At 49.9% G+C, this 20,451-nt stretch overlaps 9 protein-coding genes across 9 annotated transcripts; 3 read left to right on the top strand and 6 right to left on the bottom strand.

Annotated features, from left to right (window-relative positions):
* Positions 1-273: 273 nt before the first annotated feature.
* On the top strand, positions 274-1,112 carry MIND_00874800 (uncharacterized protein; the record flags this gene model as incomplete). The annotated part of the gene is made up of 4 exons (XM_037365407.1): positions 274-307; positions 353-523; positions 569-670; positions 718-1,112. The coding sequence occupies 4 exons, from the start codon at positions 274-276 to the stop codon at positions 1,110-1,112; spliced, it is 702 nt and encodes a 233-aa protein (XP_037218649.1).
* Positions 1,113-1,464: 352 nt separating this feature from the next.
* MIND_00874700 (O-methylsterigmatocystin oxidoreductase) lies at positions 1,465-3,661 on the bottom strand (the record flags this gene model as incomplete). Its single annotated transcript, XM_037365406.1, has 12 exons — positions 1,465-1,570; positions 1,618-1,773; positions 1,827-2,062; positions 2,132-2,359; positions 2,412-2,425; positions 2,479-2,584; positions 2,632-2,693; positions 2,747-2,949; positions 2,998-3,186; positions 3,236-3,267; positions 3,318-3,415; positions 3,475-3,661. 12 exons carry the CDS (start codon positions 3,659-3,661, stop codon positions 1,465-1,467), a joined length of 1,617 nt encoding a protein of 538 aa, XP_037218648.1.
* A 300-nt stretch (positions 3,662-3,961) lies between these two features.
* Positions 3,962-5,809, top strand: MIND_00874600 (N-acetyltransferase domain-containing protein; the record flags this gene model as incomplete). The annotated part of the gene is made up of 7 exons (XM_037365405.1): positions 3,962-4,477; positions 4,528-4,731; positions 4,777-4,923; positions 4,987-5,444; positions 5,503-5,569; positions 5,616-5,678; positions 5,729-5,809. The coding sequence occupies 7 exons, from the start codon at positions 3,962-3,964 to the stop codon at positions 5,807-5,809; spliced, it is 1,536 nt and encodes a 511-aa protein (XP_037218647.1).
* Positions 5,810-5,893: 84 nt separating this feature from the next.
* On the bottom strand, positions 5,894-8,032 carry MIND_00874500 (Ubiquitin carboxyl-terminal hydrolase; the record flags this gene model as incomplete). Its single annotated transcript, XM_037365404.1, has 11 exons — positions 5,894-6,113; positions 6,167-6,298; positions 6,354-6,529; positions 6,574-6,633; positions 6,681-6,744; positions 6,788-7,131; positions 7,181-7,353; positions 7,399-7,491; positions 7,543-7,668; positions 7,712-7,844; positions 7,889-8,032. The coding sequence occupies 11 exons, from the start codon at positions 8,030-8,032 to the stop codon at positions 5,894-5,896; spliced, it is 1,665 nt and encodes a 554-aa protein (XP_037218646.1).
* Positions 8,033-8,137: 105 nt separating this feature from the next.
* MIND_00874400 (Aryl-alcohol oxidase-like protein) lies at positions 8,138-10,333 on the bottom strand (the record flags this gene model as incomplete). Its single annotated transcript, XM_037365403.1, has 9 exons — positions 8,138-8,716; positions 8,769-9,148; positions 9,195-9,410; positions 9,453-9,761; positions 9,817-9,903; positions 9,947-10,023; positions 10,080-10,153; positions 10,210-10,217; positions 10,267-10,333. 9 exons carry the CDS (start codon positions 10,331-10,333, stop codon positions 8,138-8,140), a joined length of 1,797 nt encoding a protein of 598 aa, XP_037218645.1.
* A 1,355-nt stretch (positions 10,334-11,688) lies between these two features.
* Positions 11,689-13,993, bottom strand: MIND_00874300 (Protein kinase domain-containing protein; the record flags this gene model as incomplete). The annotated part of the gene is made up of 5 exons (XM_037365402.1): positions 11,689-11,968; positions 12,021-12,547; positions 12,594-12,923; positions 12,973-13,128; positions 13,172-13,993. The coding sequence occupies 5 exons, from the start codon at positions 13,991-13,993 to the stop codon at positions 11,689-11,691; spliced, it is 2,115 nt and encodes a 704-aa protein (XP_037218644.1).
* Positions 13,994-14,478: 485 nt separating this feature from the next.
* On the bottom strand, positions 14,479-16,006 carry MIND_00874200 (uncharacterized protein; the record flags this gene model as incomplete). The annotated part of the gene is made up of 12 exons (XM_037365401.1): positions 14,479-14,517; positions 14,567-14,750; positions 14,802-14,822; positions 14,875-15,035; positions 15,094-15,153; positions 15,205-15,312; positions 15,360-15,454; positions 15,508-15,654; positions 15,705-15,755; positions 15,810-15,864; positions 15,916-15,928; positions 15,981-16,006. The coding sequence occupies 12 exons, from the start codon at positions 16,004-16,006 to the stop codon at positions 14,479-14,481; spliced, it is 960 nt and encodes a 319-aa protein (XP_037218643.1).
* A 477-nt stretch (positions 16,007-16,483) lies between these two features.
* On the bottom strand, positions 16,484-17,979 carry MIND_00874100 (uncharacterized protein; the record flags this gene model as incomplete). The annotated part of the gene is made up of 12 exons (XM_037365400.1): positions 16,484-16,525; positions 16,570-16,756; positions 16,802-16,822; positions 16,870-17,030; positions 17,082-17,141; positions 17,185-17,292; positions 17,342-17,436; positions 17,492-17,638; positions 17,691-17,741; positions 17,790-17,844; positions 17,892-17,904; positions 17,954-17,979. The coding sequence occupies 12 exons, from the start codon at positions 17,977-17,979 to the stop codon at positions 16,484-16,486; spliced, it is 966 nt and encodes a 321-aa protein (XP_037218642.1).
* Positions 17,980-18,267: 288 nt separating this feature from the next.
* Positions 18,268-19,908, top strand: MIND_00874000 (CaiB/baiF CoA-transferase family protein C7orf10; the record flags this gene model as incomplete). Its single annotated transcript, XM_037365399.1, has 8 exons — positions 18,268-18,462; positions 18,511-18,811; positions 18,857-18,935; positions 18,982-19,138; positions 19,188-19,507; positions 19,558-19,642; positions 19,690-19,797; positions 19,843-19,908. 8 exons carry the CDS (start codon positions 18,268-18,270, stop codon positions 19,906-19,908), a joined length of 1,311 nt encoding a protein of 436 aa, XP_037218641.1.
* Between the last annotated feature and the right edge of the window lie 543 nt (positions 19,909-20,451).

Raw genomic sequence — 20,451 nt, 5'->3', positions numbered from 1 at the left:
CACCCTCCAGACTGTCCATCACACCGCCAACCAGGCATTGGACGTGTCGGGATTCGGCGGGTTCGTCCCCCATCCCATTCGACAGGCCAGCGACGACTTGTGCGGCATGACCCAGCGTGGAATTCGTGACGTCGGCTACACCACTGGCGGCGTCCTTCGCAGCTTTGAGCAGGTCTCCTTCCAACTACTACCACATTAATCTGACTGCCGTCCAGCTATAACGGCGACGCTGGTGGAAGACGTCAGGGAGCATACCGCCAAAACTCGAACGCAATGGGCAACGGGAGATTTGGAGCCGGAATTTCTGGTTGTTTCGTTGTTTGCCCCTTGATTCAACTCATTGCTTTGGTAGGGGGTATCGGATTTGGCACGGGGGGTATAGCAGGTTTCAATAATGGATTTCATGGAGGTACAGATGCCTGGGTGCGCGGCCAGAACCAGATCAGTGCTTATGAAGAAGACAACTTGAGTCGGAGTTCTTCTCCTCCAAGCCGCCCTGGAATGCCAGGTTCCAAAATTTCAGGTGAGGCCGCAAAATCGGGGATGGATGAGGTTGACCGTTCTATAGGGGGAATCGGAGGCAACGGTGGAAACGGCGCACTCGGAGGTCGTGGCGGAACTGGGCAAGGTGTTCGTATTCGAGAGGAGAGTCGTTTCAGAGAAATCACTGGTGAGAGATTGACCCGAGCGTGATTACCAACATTGATATGGGAAAAGGTGGGACTGGAGGAAATGGTGGGACGGGAAGCGCAAATGGAGGCGATGGGGGTACCGGAGAAGGTGTTTGGATCGGAGACAGTGACCGCAGTCCTTCGGTCTCTGAGTATGGGACACCAGCGTCTGATTACTCCCCTCCCTCGACCATCGGAAGCCCTCGTTCAGGTGCTTCAGCTCGTCTCCCAGCCATGAGCCTTGAAGCATTTTGCGCACGCTACTCTCTTAGTGAGAGAATCGAACACCTCCTCCAGGAGCAAGGCTATGAAACGGCTGGAGGGTTGTTCGGAGTGTCAGAACAGGACTTGTCCGAGGCAGGTCTGAAGAAAGGGCAGATTGGTGAGGTCAAGCGTGCGGTCAGAGCTTGGTTGGCTGAGAACGACATATCCCCTCATTGATTCTTTGATGTAGTGTAGTCTGTTGAGGTATGATGTGCATTCGCTGTATTATGTCGGCCTGTCTGTAAGTAATTGGAGGAAGGCAAACAGTATGTAGGCAAACTCAGGCCGTGACTGACCGTGACTGACTGATCAATATGGGGTTAGGGTTAGCCACGACAAAGTACCTACCTTCTTCGTTGACCTTTTGCGCCAATCGAACAGCTTGGTCCTCCTTCAGTTAATTGTAGCTTTTTTTTAAGCATGCAAAAATACTAATCGAGCCTAAGGATTCAAACTTCAACCGTGACCCCTTGCTACTAGTACCCTCAATTTTTCTCCAAGTTCCGGCTTCCATCAAGTTCTGCTACAGTCAACTTCGCACAGTATCTGAGTAATCTCTGTTCGCCGTATCCTCAATCAACGTCTGCGTTTTCGAAGACCGCGGCGTGATTGCACAATCGAATGGTTCGGGGTGACTGGACAGCACAATGAAATGAGGGAAACAAAGTCAATCGCAGCATACCTGATCAACAAGTCACTATACCCGCCAGGAATATCGATCTCCTTCCCGGAAGAGTCACGTGCTTTGGCAATGTTGAATACAGAGAGGATAGAGACGATTGAAGCCCAAACAGAGTCGTCGGCGAGATGTTGGCCTACGCAGACACGACGACCGTGCCTACAAGCGCATTGGCAACGCAACAAAGAGCTCGGAGAATAAGTGTTGCATACCCAAACGCCATGATATTCATTCGAGGATCACTCGTCACTTTTCCGTTGTCGGAAAGGAATCTCTCCGGCTTGAATTTGTCGGGCTCGGGATATATCGATTCATCGTGACACATGGCCCTAAAAAGAGTATTATCTCCATCCACGACAACAACGAGTTCGAGCAAACCAAATATTCGGAATGACCGTGGCCCCTGCAGAAAAGTTATAACCTTGTAGTTGGGCATGGAGCTCTGACCCTTTGGAATGAGATAGCCGTTTTAAACGTCATTCTGTGTGGTCCCATGAAAAAGGCTCAACGGTAAGACCTGGAGACTAGTAAGCAGCAAGCAATCTCTTAGGAACCGAAAGGACGAAACAGGTCTCCATCGAAGGACTTCACGATAGACAGCCTCGATATATGGCAGCTCTTCTCTGTCGGAGAAATCGGGCAGTCGATGTGACCCAACAACATTATCGATTTCTACTTGAGCCTTTCTTTGAATATCGGGATTGGTGGCCATTGCGAGAATAAAGGTGGTAACAGCTGACACCGTCTGAACACAGAGAAATTTAGACACGGGGAGCATGGCAACCTAGGACGGGTACCGTATCGGCTCCAGCTGACGATGCTCAATGGGCGATGAACAGTTGGTAATCGGATCGTCATACATACCAGCAAAGGCAACACCCGCCACTTCTGCTATAATCTTTGAGTCGCCCTGTGCTTTTCCAGATGCAAGAATCTTTGCGACCATGGATGAAGTGTCTCGCCCTTCAAGCTGATAATAACAACTTAACTCTGATAAAAAAATTGAGTGCAACGCACCATGTTCTGTTGAGCATACACGTAGGGATCTCGAGTCATTCGTTGGGTCAAAACTCTCGTGTCTGAACTTGAGTGAGAAGAGTGAGATAATATGCTTATAAATCGCTATTCGCACCTGCACAAAAGGCTTGGAACCCAAACCCGGGAAGCCAACCCGGGAAGTGACGAAGCCAAGGGAGCAAATTAACGAACATAGCACCAGGAAATACCGATGCCCCAAGGCGTTGTAATGATGCCTCAGCCAAGTCTACGAATGGGTCGTTTGTTGGCTTGATGTCGTAGTTGTAAACAGTCGACATGATAATTGCGGCAGCAAGACTTGCATTGTACGATGAGAGCCTGTAGAAGCTGCTGCGACAAACGTACCTGCGAATGTGAGCGTAAAAATCGGTAGGGCTGACGAGAAAAAGGCGAAGCATGTCATGAATTTTCTTCAACTCGATAGCTCGATAATCCAAGGACGCCTCACGACGGAGGTATTGATGCAGAATTCGTCGGTATTGCCTCCATCTCGAACCATATGGTATGAATCCAAGCGCGAAATCCCATCCCATCCTACGGCCTTGTCAAAAATCTGAGCGGAATAATATGAACGATGCCTAACATTGTGGTCATAGGAATTTGAGGGCGGTCGCTCTGATGAGGATTAATTGAGTGTCAAAAGAATGCAATTCATGTAATCTGACATAGATTTGAGAACGTTTCTCCAACAAGTCGTTGGCCACTGTTGCTGAATTAATGATGATGGTGTGGTTATTGAACGCCTGGAAATGAACGATCGGGCCTTTGAAAGAGAATTCAAGGGAAGTGTGGCAACTGTAATGTTTAACTTGCCATATTGACGTGCCCATTCTTGATATGTGAGCCACGGGAAAGATGCTGGAGCCTGGCGAATATTGCCTAAGATAGGAAGTGGACGAGGTCCAGGTGGATAAGGAAGATTTGACGCCTTCTGCAATGCGCTCTTCGCACAGTGGACAAAGATGAGAGCAACCCCGAATCCGAGAAGTAAACCAGGTAGCGTTTCCATTACAGAAGCGAGCCGTTGGTGACCTTCCTTTAAAGAGGTATAGCGTGGACCATGGGACCCAAAAGAAAGCCGCGTTCTAACCACAAGACCGGCGAGGCCACGGGTAGGTTCTTAAAAGAAGCCTGTGGGGAGCAACAATGGTTCGGGAGAGATACAGGAGGTCATGCTGAGATGCAGTGGAGTCAGCTATCGGGCCGGATAACTGGTGGCCGTTGACGGTTGCACCAAAAAAAAGAGATGCAAAAGCCCAAGATGAGAAAACGGATCAAATGTGACGTGTGACCTCGATCAGTTGGTGACATGTCCAAGCGCAAACAACAACAAGATTCTTCCAATCCCAACGCTAGCGGTTCAGATTCGGACTCATCCGACGTCTCCTTTGTCGACGTCGACTTCGAGTTCTTTGATCCCAACCCTAAAATCGACTATCATGCATTCAAACGGCTCTTTACCCAACTCTTCCAGACAGACGCAGAGCAGTTTGACCTCTCTGCACTTGTAGAGCTCGTCCTTTCTCAATCGTCTATCGGAACGACGATAAAAACAGACGGGGAAGAAAGCGATCCATACGCCCTTTTGACTGTGCTGAATATGCACATCCACCAAAATCATTCGTCAATCGCAGCTCTTGCCTCGTATTTTCTCGACAAAACGGCGCCGGACCAGACCTTCAACGCAGAGTTAAGAAGGATTTTCGCGGGGTCAAATACCCACGTCGGGTTGATACTTTGCGAGCGACTTATCAATATGCCGGTGCAAACGATACCGCCCATGTACCGCATGTTGTCAGAGGAGCTCAAATCGGCATTGTCAGAGGTGTGTGTTGAATATTTGTTCCATTTAAATTAACTTGACAATATTGCCAGTCCCAACCATTCGCATTTACCCACCTTCTCTTCGTGTCTCGAGCATACCATCTTTCTGATGCGGAGGAAGAGGCGCTCGCCAATCGCGCACCATCACACAAGTCGAAAAAGCCTAAAAAGGCAAAGCCACAGCAACCTGCAATGCAGGCACGGCCTATGGACGGCGTATATTCGTTCCACCCAGAGGACACGACGATTCAAGAGGTAGCATCTTGCCCCGCGCCTTGAGCCACACCTGACCATTCAAAGTATGCATTGCATTCAATAACTTATCCGTTCTCGACATCTGCAGAGACTCGAGATGCGGAGTCGTTTGGATTGGATGTTCGTGGTCGATTGATGTTGGTAGAAGCCAGTCGATGGGAGGAGCTTGTCGCGAAGATGAGCGAGGTGTACGTATGAGTCTATTAACAACAATTGTATCCTGGCCTCGACGGTCCTCGATGAGAACCTCCCCAGCTCGGACACTTTGAAATGACTCGACTGATAACAACTGCGGCGCGACCACGTGCATCTTACCGTCAGCTTATAAAGCCAAAACGACGCGATACTCCTCTCATGTCGATCCCAGAATCCAAGCCAGTCATAACACTCACTACACTCGACCCTGCTCTTCCAGAGCACCTATCACTCATCCCGGCTATTGTTGATATCCACATCGCGTGCATTCAGACCTCCAACACCATCGCGACTTTCTCTCCTCCATTAGACCGACAAAGGATGGTGAAATGGTGGGCAGGGATGGTAGAGGACACAAGGACCGGCAGTCGTATCATATTTCTCGCATTCGTGACAACACCTGGCTCACAAAGCCCGTCTTTGGCTGGCTATGTCATTCTGTACCGCCCAAGATGGGAGACGGGCCCTTTCCGCGGTGTCGTGGAGAAACTCCTTGTCTCGCCATCGTTTCGGCGTCTGTGCGTGACTACACCCAGCCTGCTCAATGACTTGCTCACGTTGACGTTTTCCCTCCAGAGACATCGCGACAAGGTTGATGGCAAAACTCGAAGCGGATGCCAAAGTGCTTGGACAAACCCTCCTAGTACACATTTGAGCAGAGTTTTATTATTATCTAACCTCACCATCAGACGCTCGATACCGAGACCGGGAGCCCCGCTGAATTGATCTATCCTAAACTGGGATACAACCTCGTTCGTCTTTCTTTCAAGTCAGCCTGCTTTATTTGACTTCGCTTGCACAGCTTGGTGTCATCCCTGACTATGGCATCAGCCCGCTCGATAAAAGTCTCAAGGCAGGAACCTTTTTCTGGAAGCAGTTGTAGACCTGGAATTTGATGCAATGAAGTAAATCTTGATTTGGAGACTATGCAAGAGACTGAACAATGTGAACTAAATACCTATAGATTCTACAGCATCGCAAGCAGAGCATCGTCGACTTCCTTCTCTTGCTGACGCTCTAACTCTCGCTCCCTCTCGCGTTCGCGTTCCTTCTCCTTCTCGAGCTCCTTCTCTCGCGCCTGAACATACGACGGAACTTCATTCGGCCGGTAGTCCAGATGACGCTTCACGTAGAAACACATGTACGCCGATGAGTTGAGGACGTTGTTCAGCGGGGCCGAGACCACTCTAAAGCCAAATTTCAGTGGTGGATTCAACGAGGATCGCTTGCCCTGACTAACTTGTCGTCATCGAAACGATACCACTCATTCTCAAACCGCGCATAGTTGGTGTAATGTCCGTTGTTGAGCTGTCCCTCATGGTTGATGACCGCGAAGAGGTCATACTCATACATCGCCGTCGGGCCCGGGTATCTAGAGGCTACTAGTTAGAGCAGTCGACTAGGCAGCAGACATTATCGTGACGAACGTCAACACATGATGCAACGGTGGAGGAGATGACGTCTCCTTGGCGGGCCCTTTATTGGCGTGGGCGGACGCTTTCATTCCTAGCGAGGTATATGGCGCCATGTTGAGAGTCTCTGGAAATCTTATTCGCGTGTCGATTTTCCGAGGTGCACCTTTTTCTGTTTTGTGCTCGAATCGCTACAATTGGTTGGTACCAGATATGCCACATTACCACGACGGACCTTGAATTGGAAACTCAGAACAGGTGGTAGTTTCCGAATGCTTAAACGCTTAGATACCTCCTTGAGTGTATCTTCAGCAAGTCAATAGAGAGAAAAAGAGGACTGACGTGAGCAGCTTTGCATTTGGCGCAACTGTATTGCTTCGGTCCAAGTTTTTCTGGTTGCGTGAACCTGTCGAGCTTAGCTTTATCTCGACATGAGAACATTTGCATACCTCCTCAAACATGCTGCTAGTGTATTTTCTGTGGCCCCATGTGGTTCTCCCGTCTTCCCCTTCAACTCCAAACTGATATCCAGCATGGGGTCGACGGTGGTTGTCACGTTATGGCACCGCTCACAAACAACCTCACTTTGCAACAGCCCCTGGAACGTCGAATGAACGACACAGTTACATGTCACGTTCGTCGAGCCAACCGAGGTGCTGTGGATGTTATTAAGTGTTGAGATAAAGAACTCGTGAGCATCGTGTTGGGCGTATCCAGAAAGTTCCAGCGATTTCCGCCATGTTGTGGCCAGAAAGGTGACAGGTCCAAATGGGGCCGACTCGCCAGAAAAGACCTGCAACAAAAACGATAAGTTGGACAGCCAGAGGACGGACGAAGCTGACCTCTGAGAATAGTTTGTCCATTTCGCAACATGTGCAGTCCTCTTCTGTCTTACATTTGCGATTGTTGTGTTTGTCGCTGAGGAAGTAGTTTCGCAGCATAGGATTGTGGACGAAACACTGCAGAACGACATTCATGAAGCATGTTTGCCCAAGGTTGAGAAGACCGCGACGACCTAGCGGCGCGTTAGAGTGAGGTATTCACGGAGTCAGCGTCATACCTTGACACGAAATCGGCACCGCCTTTTGGAGTGCAATGGTGTCCTGCTCGCTTGGCTCCCAACGTTGAAACCGCTCTCGTGCCTTCTTAGAGGCTGTAGGTTCTCAAATGAGCCTTCCAACCATGGTGCCGCAACAGGGCGAACCTTGAAATCGCGTCTGCTCCTCCTCCACATGAACTGTTGCAGACAACCTTATGTCTTCAAAAATTGGGTCGAAGATGAAGTCATTACACTCTATGCAGAAGACCGCCCCTGACCGAGCATCCATGCCTGCAGCAGTCAGAGGCTGATATTCGCGAGAACTACAACTCACTGAACGAGTGTTGTGCTTGACGCAAGTGGGTCGTAATATGTTCGCTTCTCCAGCATCCCGCAAAAGAGCAGTGTAAACAGACAACCGGTCGATATAGCGCAGCATGACAAGCCCCACAGGTAGGAACGGCGACCTGAAATAGTGAAGCACGCGTTGGAGGGGACTTCAACTGCAAACCTTGCGCCTGACGGTTGGATTCTTTATATGTTGTCGCCGGCGGGTTTCCCACGAGACTACGTCGCGGTACTTGGGTAAGAATGTGGATGATGATTTGAGGACGGTGGCAAGGTGTCCACACGCATGAACGCGATTGTCGTTCATGGTCGTTGTGTTTAAGCAGTGATGCCATCACATTCTCACTCGGATCACTCGGAGATACACATCAATCATCAAAGATAAGATAACATCATAGATCCCGCAAATTCGTTAGTTAGACCACTTTTCTTTGATCAAAGCTGCTGCACGCTCCGCCAGGATGTAAATTTGTGCTTGTGGGAAGCCAGCCGACGCAAACGGCAACACCGACGCATCCACTACTCTGACTCCCGTAATCTTCTTGACGCAAAGATCGGGTCCAACCACTCCATCGATTGCGCCAGCTTTTGAAATACGAGCGGTGGCAACTGGATGCTTGACTGTGGTGCTGTACTTTCGCACATAAGCTTCGATGGCGGCATCTGTGGTAAGTCCCGTGATTTCTGGATCAGGTTCAGCGATGTATCCTGTCCAGATCGGAGCGGAAAAAAATTCAGCCGTGGTTTTGAAGGTTGTGATCATGGTGTTGAGGTCAAACGCAGTTGAGAGATACGCAGGATTGATAGCAGGATGATCAAATGCGGAGCTGCTCTGTATTTCGACCGAACCCTCTGCCATTGTGTCAGCAGCAGCTCCCAAACACGCAAAAAATGACTCGCCGGAGGTCGGAGACTGAAGCACAGCTGCGATTGAAATCCAGTCGCCTTCAGTTGGACCCGGTTCTTGGCCCGGGTTAGGTGCATAGGAATTCTTGAAAGTATGTTGAGTGGGCGATTCACAGGATGGGGAAGAATTTACTCACCAAGAAAGAGTAAAGGTAATGAGAAGAGTTTGGTCCCGCAGCGGGGTCTTTGTGCTCTGCCTTGATAATCGGAGAATGGTCAGGCAATCGCAAAAAGGCGATGGTGCTGAAGAAAGCAACTCCGGCAGCAAAACCCGTTTTGCTGGCGGCATATTCTGCCATGCTAGCACCAACATTGGCTGGGTCTCTGAAGAACGATGAAAGGGTCGTGCTGTTGACACGCCACTGATAGAATATAATAGGTTGGTCTTGCAAATGCCGACCGACATCTGGAGCATCGACGAGCTGTGCTATTCCAGCGCGATCGAGCACAGCTTTGGGGCCGATTCCCGAGAGTTGCAAGATCTGCGGCGTTCCAATAGCGCCGGCACATAAAATAACTGAGCTCATTAGTAGTATACTTGAAGAACAGGGAAATGGCACCACCTTCCTTCTTTGCGGTCAGGATAATTCGTTGGCTGCTGGCATCTTGTGCCAACTCGACGGTGCGGAAATCGAGAGAACCTCCTTCAGCAGGAAGCAAACGAGTCACATGGTAATGGACAAGAAGGTCGATATTTTCTCGGGACTCGATAGCTGGCTTTAAGAAGGCTGTAGATGAGCTGCTGCGGGCCCCTCCTCCCACAGTTGTGTGGATCCAACCTACAGACATTGAAAAATGTTCTGAATCCCTATAAGCCTTACCAACACCAAGACCGTCACCAGAATTAAGGTCCAGATTATAGCGGAATTGGCCTTGAAGTTCGTTTGCGGCTTTGATAACGCGTTGGTCTAAATCAGTTGGCTCGGCAACAAGAGTAGTTTGGAGAGGCCCGTCTCCATGGACTGCTGGGTTATAGTCGTTTTCGTCATTGCGATTGTTCCATGGACGAACATGACGTTCGTTCATTTTGATGTACTTTTGAAGGCTAGTCCAGGACCAGCCCTGGTCACCGGAGATGTTTGCAAGTCTATCGAAATCCTCTGACGGTCCGCGGAGGTAGACCAAACTATCTGTGCGATATATTCCATCAGGGTCACCACCGAAGGTTCATTGCATTTGGCCTACTGGTGTTGCTGCTTCCGCCTACCACATATCCTCGTGGGAATGGTATCTCTCGACCATTGAGTCCGGCTTGTGGGGTCGTTTTGTAGTCTGTAAAGTATGAATCGCTGTTGACACAGTGAATCGGACGGACCCCAATCGAATTTGGTGCCAACAGCCAAGCCGGCAAGGAATGGGGTTCGAAGAACATCGGACTCTGGCTCGGTATCCCTGAGGAACCAATCATCAGTATGTGAAGCCAAGAGTTGCTCGATAAATAGGCGCACGACAACCCTGCCTCGATAACGAGGACTTTGAAGTGAGGGTTCTCCGCCAATCGAGCAGCGATAACGCCCCCAGCCTAAAGACAGGTTGGGGATTTAATTCGACAAGAGGTGTCAGGCAAGATGAACAAACATTCCCGGCTGTGATTATTTTGAGATAGTGACCATGGTAGGGCAAACCGGGGCTGACCTCCAACAACGACAAAGTCGTAGTATTTATCGCCCAGATCGTTCGCGTTAAAGTAAATCTTACCCATGAGTTATGGGGGTTGTTGGGTCGCTGACGTGGCTTTATAGGCCAGAGATGGGGCTCGGCGGCGTCTGTCAACGGTGCAACACAACTTTGACCACACACACACAGCCTGAGCAATTCACTTCAGAAAGCAGGTCTGCCAACAACACGGGGGCTGGAACTTCCGGAGAGAAAGGCTGATGGCTAAGATAGGCAAGTTAACGGCAGAGGAAGAACAATTGCAACCATTCACCGGCACGCTGTGGTAGCATTTTGGTTTGACCGTGATGGTCAAACATAAAGAAAAAATTGGCATAGCATACGCACGTGACACGTAGATGTCACCGACATGAAATTGCGCCACCGCGCAAGTGCAACCCAAGTGTAAAAAATGAGATCGGAGTACCGAAAACTCATATAGCCCAGAGAAAAAAGAACTCAAAACACAAGTTTGCATGAGATGGGCGCCGAGTCACGTATGAAAGATGAATACGATTGATAACCAGACAAACTCAACAAAAGTCTACACTAGGCCGCTTCTGCTCTAGGTCGGTCTGTATCTCAATGTCATGAAATGCACGCTCTGAGTGTTTGGGCCTCTTACCTCGCTCCCAAGATGGACATCCAGAGTAGAGGCTATATAAGCCTCTACCGTTGTGCGGTCACCAGGCATACGCTTCAATCCAAAGCTTTGCCAGCGACGTTGACTCCCGTGCTTGGGCTGCTTTCGCTGAAGACATGATGTTTGCGCTCGGCACGCCAGTTGAGTGTCGCTAAAACGATGTTGGAATATCTAGAGCAAAAGCGAGCAGCAGCTAGTTTGCCAGATACGACTTGCAATTTGGTGAGGATCAAGAGCCTAGCAGACGCGATCAAACTACAGCAAGCGGGTAAGAAATGTAAAACATACGGCGCGTTATGCATGAAGCTTTCTGGGCTTTCGCTGATATCAGGTGGAGAAGATGGGTCGGCGGCGTCTGTCAACGATGCGACACAATTTTGACCCCACACACAGCAATTGACCTCAGAAAGCAGGTTTTCCAACACGGAAGCAAGGGCTTCCAGAGGGAAAGGGCGATGGCCAAGGTAACGGCAGAGGACGAGCAATTGCAACCATTCAGCACCGTGGCCAAACCGTGGCTTGACTGTGATGGTCGAACATGGAGGAATTGACTCCGGAAGCACGTGACCCTCCAGACCGTGCACCCCCTTTGACTTAGGAAATACCAGTCCGGATGCTGTCTTTAAATATCGTGAACAAATGCTCCACAGCTTGTCAACATATCAAGGCTACATAGATGGACTATCGACTTCCGAATCCTCTTTCTCACCCTCTTGATTTTCTCAAACCCTCTCGCAAGTTCTCTTGGTCATCAGTTACTAGAAGTGCCAGGAGACCGGCGATTGAATCCAGATTTCCTTCTCATCTCCTGACATTACAGGGCTTTGTAAGGAAAATTCATGGTGAATTCCATCCATCAGCTTTTTCAGGATATCCATTTCCCATTTCTTCTTCCCTTCGCTTGGGTTGAGACGCGCGCGGTCAAAATCAACGATGAAGGCTTCCCCATTGGAGTCAATCGTGAGGTTGTTGGCCCGGATATCATAGTGCCGAACTCCAGCGCGATGCACGTTTTCAAGGATTTCAATAAAGCGATTCCTGGTGAAGAGACATAAGACAAGAGTCTCAGAGTGCGTGTCATTCTACATACCGTTGGGTCGGAGCAACAGGCGTCAGTGGCTTGGTTTTGTCCTCGCGTGAATCCCACAAGTTTCGCCCACAATTGGTCATGATGAGTGCAATAGCTCCTCCTTCGAGGTCCTCGAATAGCCCATAGACATGGGGGACACCAGTGACACCCTGTTCCGCCAGATGTTTGTAGATTTCATACTCGTGACGCATTCGTCGCTGGGGCTGCTCCCGGAATGCCAATTTGACGATGAGATTCTTCTCGATCAGCGTTTGTCCGTCTTTGGTCGTCAGACGAGCTGTTGCTTCGTGAGCAGTACCAGTTGCGCCTTTGCCGATTTGGCTTGCAAGGACGACCTCGAGACACTCGTAAACCTCATACGAGCGTCTAATTGGCGCAGAATACCCTTCTTTTCGCTTTGTCTTCGTCTTGTGCACGAGACACGGCGTCGCTCGAATGAACGACGCTGGCGCTGGAGAATGGTAAATGCCATACTGCATGTGCAGCAGCATCAGGTCGCGCTGGCTGGCGAGCTCCATCGGGAGTTGCTATTGGCATCAGCTTGACATGCTAGCGGTTCAAGCCGCAACTCACCTGCAAAGAAGTCTTCTTCGGGCTTTGCTTGAAGCGTTTACTTGATGGTAACGGTCCGGCAGCATATTCGGTGTTTGGACGTTTACGACTGCTTCGGCGAGACTCTGTATGTTTGGTTGCAGCTTTGGCGCGGGCGACAGCGTCAAAAACTTGCGCGAGGTGTATGCCCACATGAAGCTTGATGTACTCCGGGTTCTCGCATTCAGTGGTGTCATAGACTTCTGACAGATAGAGTGTTTGGGTTGCTCGGTGGCGAATCCCGATCCGTTCATGTTTGCCGCAGTTGAAAACGATCATGGTGGAATCCGTCTCCGCCGCTTTGGCCCACGCCTGTTGTTGAATAAGCTGGACTCGAAGATTCTGCAGTTAATATACTGACCAGCTGAGCAAGTGACTCCGGTGTGAGGTATGTCCCGATATAGGCACTTGTTTTGGGCCGTCTGCGAGCCGATGGAACCACACGCCTTGCGACCTCTTGATTTGGTTTCGACGCAGTCGGCGTTCTCGTTCGAAGATTCCTGCGCGCAATCGTGTCCTGCTATGTCTTGAGTCCAACACAAAGCTTTAGTCATGCTTACCGCAGGCACAGACCCGGTAGGGGGGAGTTTCCAAACGGTTGATGGCGCGTCGCGAGGTATAACCCTTGATGATCCATTGGATTTGGGATGCACTGTTTTGCAGAGTCGATAGCGAAAAGTTGCTTGGGACCATGTCTGATCCATATTCGCCAGAAGTGCCTCCGATTCCTCCCCAAATGATAAAAATATCCAAGTGCCAATTTTCGGGGTGAAAGCGACGGCTCGCTCTAAATCTTCGCGCAAACTTGGCTCCATTATTTCGGAACGGTGCTCGTCAAGAATAATTTTTCCGGAGTCATCTGTACTAAAAAAAAGATGACCCTCGTCGTCCACCCCAGTAGGATATCGTTCTGTCTTTGCCCATCGACCCCAATAGAGATTACGATTCCACCCAGACATGTTTGGCATCAACACTTTAGTCGAAATGGAAGCAGCTATAGCGGCACAAGTTGAGCGGTAGTATTGCGCTAGTTCTGATGGCCAGCATGTGTGGAGCTCTATGCGCCGCTCGCGATATATTGACAATTCAGCATTCGGAACTATGTCTTCTTTGGTTGAAGCAAGCTGAGCTATTAGGGAGTCTAGTTGCTCTTGCGCGAACCCAGATATATCATGCACCAAGGAGTCTAGTGGCATGACATGTCGCAGGAGTAGCTTTTGGTCAATATGCTTGGTGTAAAGAGCATGAGGAGGGTTGCAAGGGTGTAACGCACGATTACCAGCGTGTCGCACAAAGAAAGATGGCTTCCAGGTTAGAATGTCGTCCAAGTCTTTCCTTAGCGGTGAGGCCATGTTTCCGTCCGAAGTGTTACTGGTTGTCATCAAGGTGTAATGGCTTGTTTACTACCTCACGTCCACACAACCACACCCACACAACCGTCATGGCCACACAACGGCCCCAACCGACAATGGCCGACTCGGAGAACACGGTATCACGGTGAGTCAGTGACAATCTGGTATAGGTTAAACTGGGTGCCTGTGAAACGTGCTAGACACACCTTTAAACCAGATGCACCCATAATAAAGAAACCTTGAGGTGATTGTGAATGCGCCATGACCGGTGACCCTCCAAGGGAAAGCAAAAATTGACGTGATTGTCACCCACCGTGCCGTGTCACATCCTACCGGATACATCACAACCAGAGGGAGAAATAGATAAGTGTCGACTGATCACAACGGTGGAGATTATTTACATACTACAGGACGCCTGTTGTAGAAGGAGTCCGGACCCCACTACGTGCAGTAAATCTATGTATCCGAATATGAATCCAAAAGGTGCCATTGAAAACTACGGAAACCGAGAGAACTCAAAAGTCGATACCAGGTCGCTTCTGCTCGAGGTCGGTCTGTATCGATCACATGAAATGCACGCTTCCGAGTGTTTGGACTTCCTACCTCGCTCCCATGATGAACCTCTACCGTGACAGTTTTTGAGCGGTCACCACTGGCAGGCATACGCTTCAATCCAAAGCTTTGTCCAGCGACGTTGACTCCCGTGCTTGGGTTGCTGCTTTCGCTGAAGACGTGATGTTTGCGCTCGGCACGCCAGTTGAGTGTCGCTAAAACGATGTTGGAATATCTAGAGTGAACTGAGTGACGAGCAGCAGCTAGCTTGCCAGATACGACTTACAATTTGGTGAGGATCAAGAGCCTAGCAGACGCGATCAAGCTACAGCAAGCGGGTAAGAGAATGTAAAACATACGGCGCGTTATGCATGAAGTTTTCAGGGTGCGAAAGGAAGAGTGCCAGCTGTAGGACGGCAGCGATAGTCGTGATTGAGCCAGTCTCGACTGCATGAATAATGAGTGTGGTGATCAACGAGTCTGTCTTGGCCCAAGGCACCGAACGCCGCTGTGCAGCCAACTAGAAAGCATCAAGTATCAGTTGATTCTCAATAGGTACTCGGCGCCTGAGGACGTACAATAATTGACATGGTGATGGCAATCAGCATGTCGGCTGCTACGGCTCCACCTAACCATATCTGATTGTTCAGTCAGAGAGAGACTGTAGAGAATGAAAAAAGCGAAGGCACTTTGGTGTTTAGTTGCCCAGCAGCGCCATCCAGATCGGAGGTACGAGCTAGTGCTTGGCCCAATCGAATGGAATTCACCATTGCGCAGAGACCTTGGGCCAGTGAGATCTGTTCAAGTTGCATTGAATTGAGGTGGGTAGGAAGATATGGCGTACGAGAGAAATCAGGAGACAGATGAGGCGCACGATGAGTACACTTCCTTTCAACTTGAGAATACGCCAGACGAAGAATAGTTGAACGATAGTGGAGGCTTAAATATCACATAATTAGCGAGGCATTTGTGTCAAACAAAGAGCTACATACTCAGGCCCGCGGTGAATGGCTGCACAAAAGCGGCCCATGTGACGTGGAAGAACACTTGAGAATTGCCCCAGTTCTTTACCAGCATTTCGTACGTGGCCCACGAGCCGATGCCAGTTTCAACCAAGTCGATTAGCAGAAGAGTGTACACTACGCGGCCTCTATAAGTTGAGAGTGGATGCGAGAAGGAGGTATAATACCTAGGGCCTTGATTCCCCACCTCTCGTTGGGGAAGGCGTGATAAAAGTAGTCTGGTTGTGGTCAGGCATCATTGTTGTTGAACCGAAGTAGAAACTTGGCCCTACAGACTTGAACGAGAAGCAGACCCAGCAATAACCAGTTGAACTGCATACCAACAAACTAATATGCCGCGACTGTCAACGTCGAGTAAAATAACAAGGGAGAACTGACGACGGGAGCGGTGCTAACACAATGATCTCAGTTGGCCAAAGGAAAGAAAGAATACTGCAACGCACTAGAAAGGCGAGGCGATCAGAAGCATGGTCGGCGACCAGAACTCGAATGCTTCAAGTCGCTTTTAAGTTACAGAGCGACCACAGGGGAATCCAAGGGGAAGCGCTATTAAATGAAGTTTAGACATCAGGGGTACAGGTGGGAAGAAAGGGATTTGCGATTTCCGGTGTGCCGGTCAGCATCATTACGAACATGTCGATCATCGACACGCCGCGCTAGTCCATAAGTGCAGTCCTTCAGACATTTGTTTGACGCATCCAAAAATCATATCCTTCAATGCGGTCGAATTCATTCTAAGCGATCCCGATTGTCGACTGTTGGAGTATGAGATAGGATAATGTTTTCCGTGTAGGACACGTTTAAAACAACTCGGGAGGCTAGGAGTACAGGGATTCTTCCAAGTGCTTCGCCTTTAGGTGCAGGGCCGGTCTGGGATTATAATGCATTAGGTTGTGCGTGTCGTGGGTCTACGCCGGATTACAAATGATATTACCATTAAATATTACTAAACATGCTCGAAATCGAATCGTTTTTGCTCGAAATCGGACTAGATCAAGGTCAGAAAACGGTTTAAATTTCGAGGCCACTCACCTGGCGGGGATCGAGAACAGTTTCCACCACAACAGCCTTCGTGCGATCGCCAGGTAAGTGTCGGAGTCCAAAGCTCTGCTGTTGCCTTGGGGTGCTGAGACTTGTACTTGGGTTGCTGCTATCGCTGAATATGTGACGTTTACGCTCGGCGCGCCAATTCAAGGTAGCTAGCACCACATTGGAATATCTAATACCTACGTCAGAGATAGTCGAGAAGGGACATTGGACTGACAGCTTCCCTAGGACGTAAAGTCTATAATAATGTGAGGTTCTGACGAAGTAGCGGTGGTTTGAACGCACGGAGCTTCATGCATGAAATTTTCTGGGCGTGAAAGAAAGAGTGCTAACTGTACAGTTGCAACGGCAGTTGTGATTGCACCGGACTCGACACAATGGATGATGAGTTTGGTGATCACAGAGTCTGCTTTTGCCCAGGGTAAGCTCTGTCGTGCTCTAGACAGCTACAGCAATTGTAAGTATTTCTCCAACGCCACAGCCGAAGAAACGCGCACAATGGAGATCATGGTGACGGCTATTAAAACATCACAGGCGACAGCTCCGCCAAGCCATATCTGCATACTTTCAGAACAAGTTGGAGGGTGAGAGCGAACTGACTTTGGTTCCGAGAAGCCCCGAGGCGCCTTGAAGTGCTGAAACTCCCGCGGCTTGTGTGGCGAATCGAATCGTGCTGACCATCGCAGTGAGGCCTTGGCCCAAGGATATCTACCGACGTTGAGTTGACAGCAAAAAAACGTGCATGTTTGGGACTCACAATGGCAATGAGAACGCAAATCAGTCGGACTATGACTTCTTCCCCTTTGAGTTTATGGATACGCCAAACGAAGAACATTTGGACGATAGTCGAGCCTCGAATATTCAAGTTAGAATTCAAGGGATCGAGCTGCGTGGGGAAAAAACATACTGAGACCGACGGTGAATGGCTGCACATAAGCGGCCCACATAACTTCGGTGAACGCTTTGGGATTACCCCAGTTTCTGACCAGCATATCGTACACTGCAATCGAGCCGAGGGCCGTTTGCACCAGTTCAATAACAAGAAGAGTGAACACTGTTGATGTTTGGAGTCAAAAAGCCTTCAGACGAGATGACGATGAGCTTGCCTAGAGCTTTGATTCCCCATCTCTCGTCGGGAAATGCGGAATAGAAATAATCTAATCGTTGTCAGTTATCGAGCTCGCAGGTGAGAGAATGTGGCACACAAACTTGAACCAGGAGCAAACCCAATAACAACCAGTTGAGTTCAAAACCAACAAACTGTGGTGAAAACGTCAGGCGTTGAGAAAGACTTGCAAGACACCAACAATAGGACCAGTGCTAGCAGAGCTATGAGTCGATTGAAAAACAAAGGAAATGCCAGACGAACAAGTATGACGGAGCAGTCTGGGGCATTATACGTTCGTAACTTGCGCCGAGAACTCTCTCTCGAGTATTTAGGCGAGCAGCACAGGAGAGTCCCCCCCCCTTTCCAGCCGCCACATGGCGACAGAGGAGGCCTGCTTATTCGCCTTGCATGACCGACAGACTGTGGACGGGAGAAAAACCGGTTGCGAAAATATATTGTCCCCTGTGTGACGGCAAAATGTTGTCCTTGGACGTCCGTGATGTTCATCGCTTTCCAAATTCCCTCTCCCCTCCCTACCGTGGCGGCAAGAAGCGACGTAATTAGACGGCCTAGCAATGTTAAGACGCGTCTGGCTTCGTAGCAGTCGAACTCAAATCGCTGGGCTGCGCAATTATCAAACGCAACAACCCAATGTTCTTGGAGGGATACCTCCTCCTCTGAAGGGAATTCGAATTTTGGACTTGACGCGGGTCTTAGCTGGCCCGACAGCGACAATGCTCCTTGCAGATCTGGGCGCCGACGTAATTAAAGTGAGCAGCTTTCCCCTGTTCCTCGTCGCAAAGCAAATATTCCAACAGATCGAGGAAATTACCCGTGGCGACGACACTCGCTCGTGGAGTCCTCCTTCAGCGCCCCTTCTCGAGTCAGCACCTCCGGACAGCACCCCCGAATCAGCCTACTTCCTCGCTGTCAATCGAAACAAACGTTCGATGACATGCAACTTCAAAGACCCTGCTGGGCTGGAAATAATACACAAACTAGTGGCGCGGTCAGATGTCCTAGTTGAGAATTTTGTCTCTGGGAAGCTGGCATCGATGGGCCTGGGTTTCGAGGACTGCAAGAAAATCAATCCCCGTCTCATCTACGCGTCAATAACCGGTATGCCTCCAAACAAGTATTACTCGTTGACTAACTTGTCGAGAGGATATGGTCAAACCGGCCCATACCGAACAGCCGCAGGATACGATGTTATTGTAGAGGCAGAGGCAGGTCTGATGCATATGTGCGTTCTTCACTTGAGTCGCTGGACCCCTCACTAATCATCATAGTACTGGCGAGTCCAATCGTCCACCTTCGAAGGTTGGAGTCGCTTCAACCGACATTGCAACTGGATTGTACGCCCATGGAGCCATTATGGCCGCGCTCATTTCTCGGCAGCAAACTGATGAAGGTGTTTGGATTGACTGTAACCTCTTCGAAACCCAAGTTTGTTGGTTGTTTCTGCGGTCGTGGAAGTTGCTGACTCGTCCGATAGATCGCTGGTCTAGCGAATATAGCGTCAAATTACCTCATCGCAGGCAAAGAGGCCTCTCGACATGGGACAGCGCACCCGTCTATCGTACCTTACCAAGTATTTCAATGCCGCGACAGTTTTCTTATGATCGGCGCTGGGAATAACAAGCAGTTTGCCATCCTCTGCGACAAGGTTCTCGACAACCCCGGGCTAGCGGCGGATGCGCGTTTCGCGACCAATGCAGCCCGTGTTGCGAATCGGGAAGAACTTTTGCGTATCATTGAAGAAGCATTAATGAAGCAAGATCGGGCACACTGGCTAGAACGGTTCACTGGCTTGGGGTGCGTTTTTCCAATTGTTGTCTCACTCTTGGCTCATTCCTGGCGCCTAGCGTCCCATTCGCCCCAATAAATAACATCGCTCAGACGTTTTCGCATCCTCAGGCCATTGCTCGTGGCATCACAGTTGAAGTCGAGGTACATTCTCGACTTGATCCCATTGCTCCTCACTGAACTATGCCTAGCATCCCACATCCGGGACACTCAAGTTGGTCGCACCAGCAGTATCCTACAACGGGGAACGGATGAAAGTCCATCGACATCCACCAATGTTGTCTGAGCACACGTCGGAGGTATGTCTCTACCTCCCCCTTCCCATTTTTATTGAACAACCCCAGGTAATGGCCGAGCTGGGTTACACACCAGAACAAATTGAGGACCTACGCGAGAGATCTGTCATATAAATTGGAACCTTGTTGGAAACCCACTAAACAATTTGTTGGCTCAAGTTGCTTGCTTCGTTGCCGTTTTCTCTCTTCGCCCCGGCAGGCCGGCGGCACGACAACGTGACTTGCGGCGATCAAGTCACGCGCTCACGCGCCATCTTCTCGACGCGTCTCTTCTCAGAAGAACGGACCTGTGCGCTTCCGCGGGCTCCTTCGATGCGCTGTAAGCCAACCCAAACCGAGAGAACGCATCTCCGCTCCTCCGACCACGCGATGCCTTATCGACTTCTGAATCAGCTTCAGGCCGTAGAATATTTCAGTGTTACTGAACGCCACACAATTTCCGTCACCATTTGGCGTTTTGACTCCCACTCCTACTTCGCCAGCGTTGACGATGCCCAGCTGACTCGCCGCTCCGCTCTCTGATCTCAGTGAATCTTTTTTAAACTTCTCAGTTCTGGCACCAGCGGCACGAAGGCGTCTTTCATCTGCTGACTGTTTCTCGTACGACTCTTCCTCTGGTATGCTTCCGGCACTATACATAAAACGCAGACCGTCCCT

This window comes from Mycena indigotica (genome assembly GCF_014461135.1).
Source record: "Mycena indigotica strain 171206Taipei chromosome Unknown Mind.scaff0007, whole genome shotgun sequence".
Lineage (NCBI taxonomy): Eukaryota > Fungi > Basidiomycota > Agaricomycetes > Agaricales > Mycenaceae > Mycena > Mycena indigotica.
This window is presented reverse-complemented; position numbering and strand designations above follow the sequence as displayed.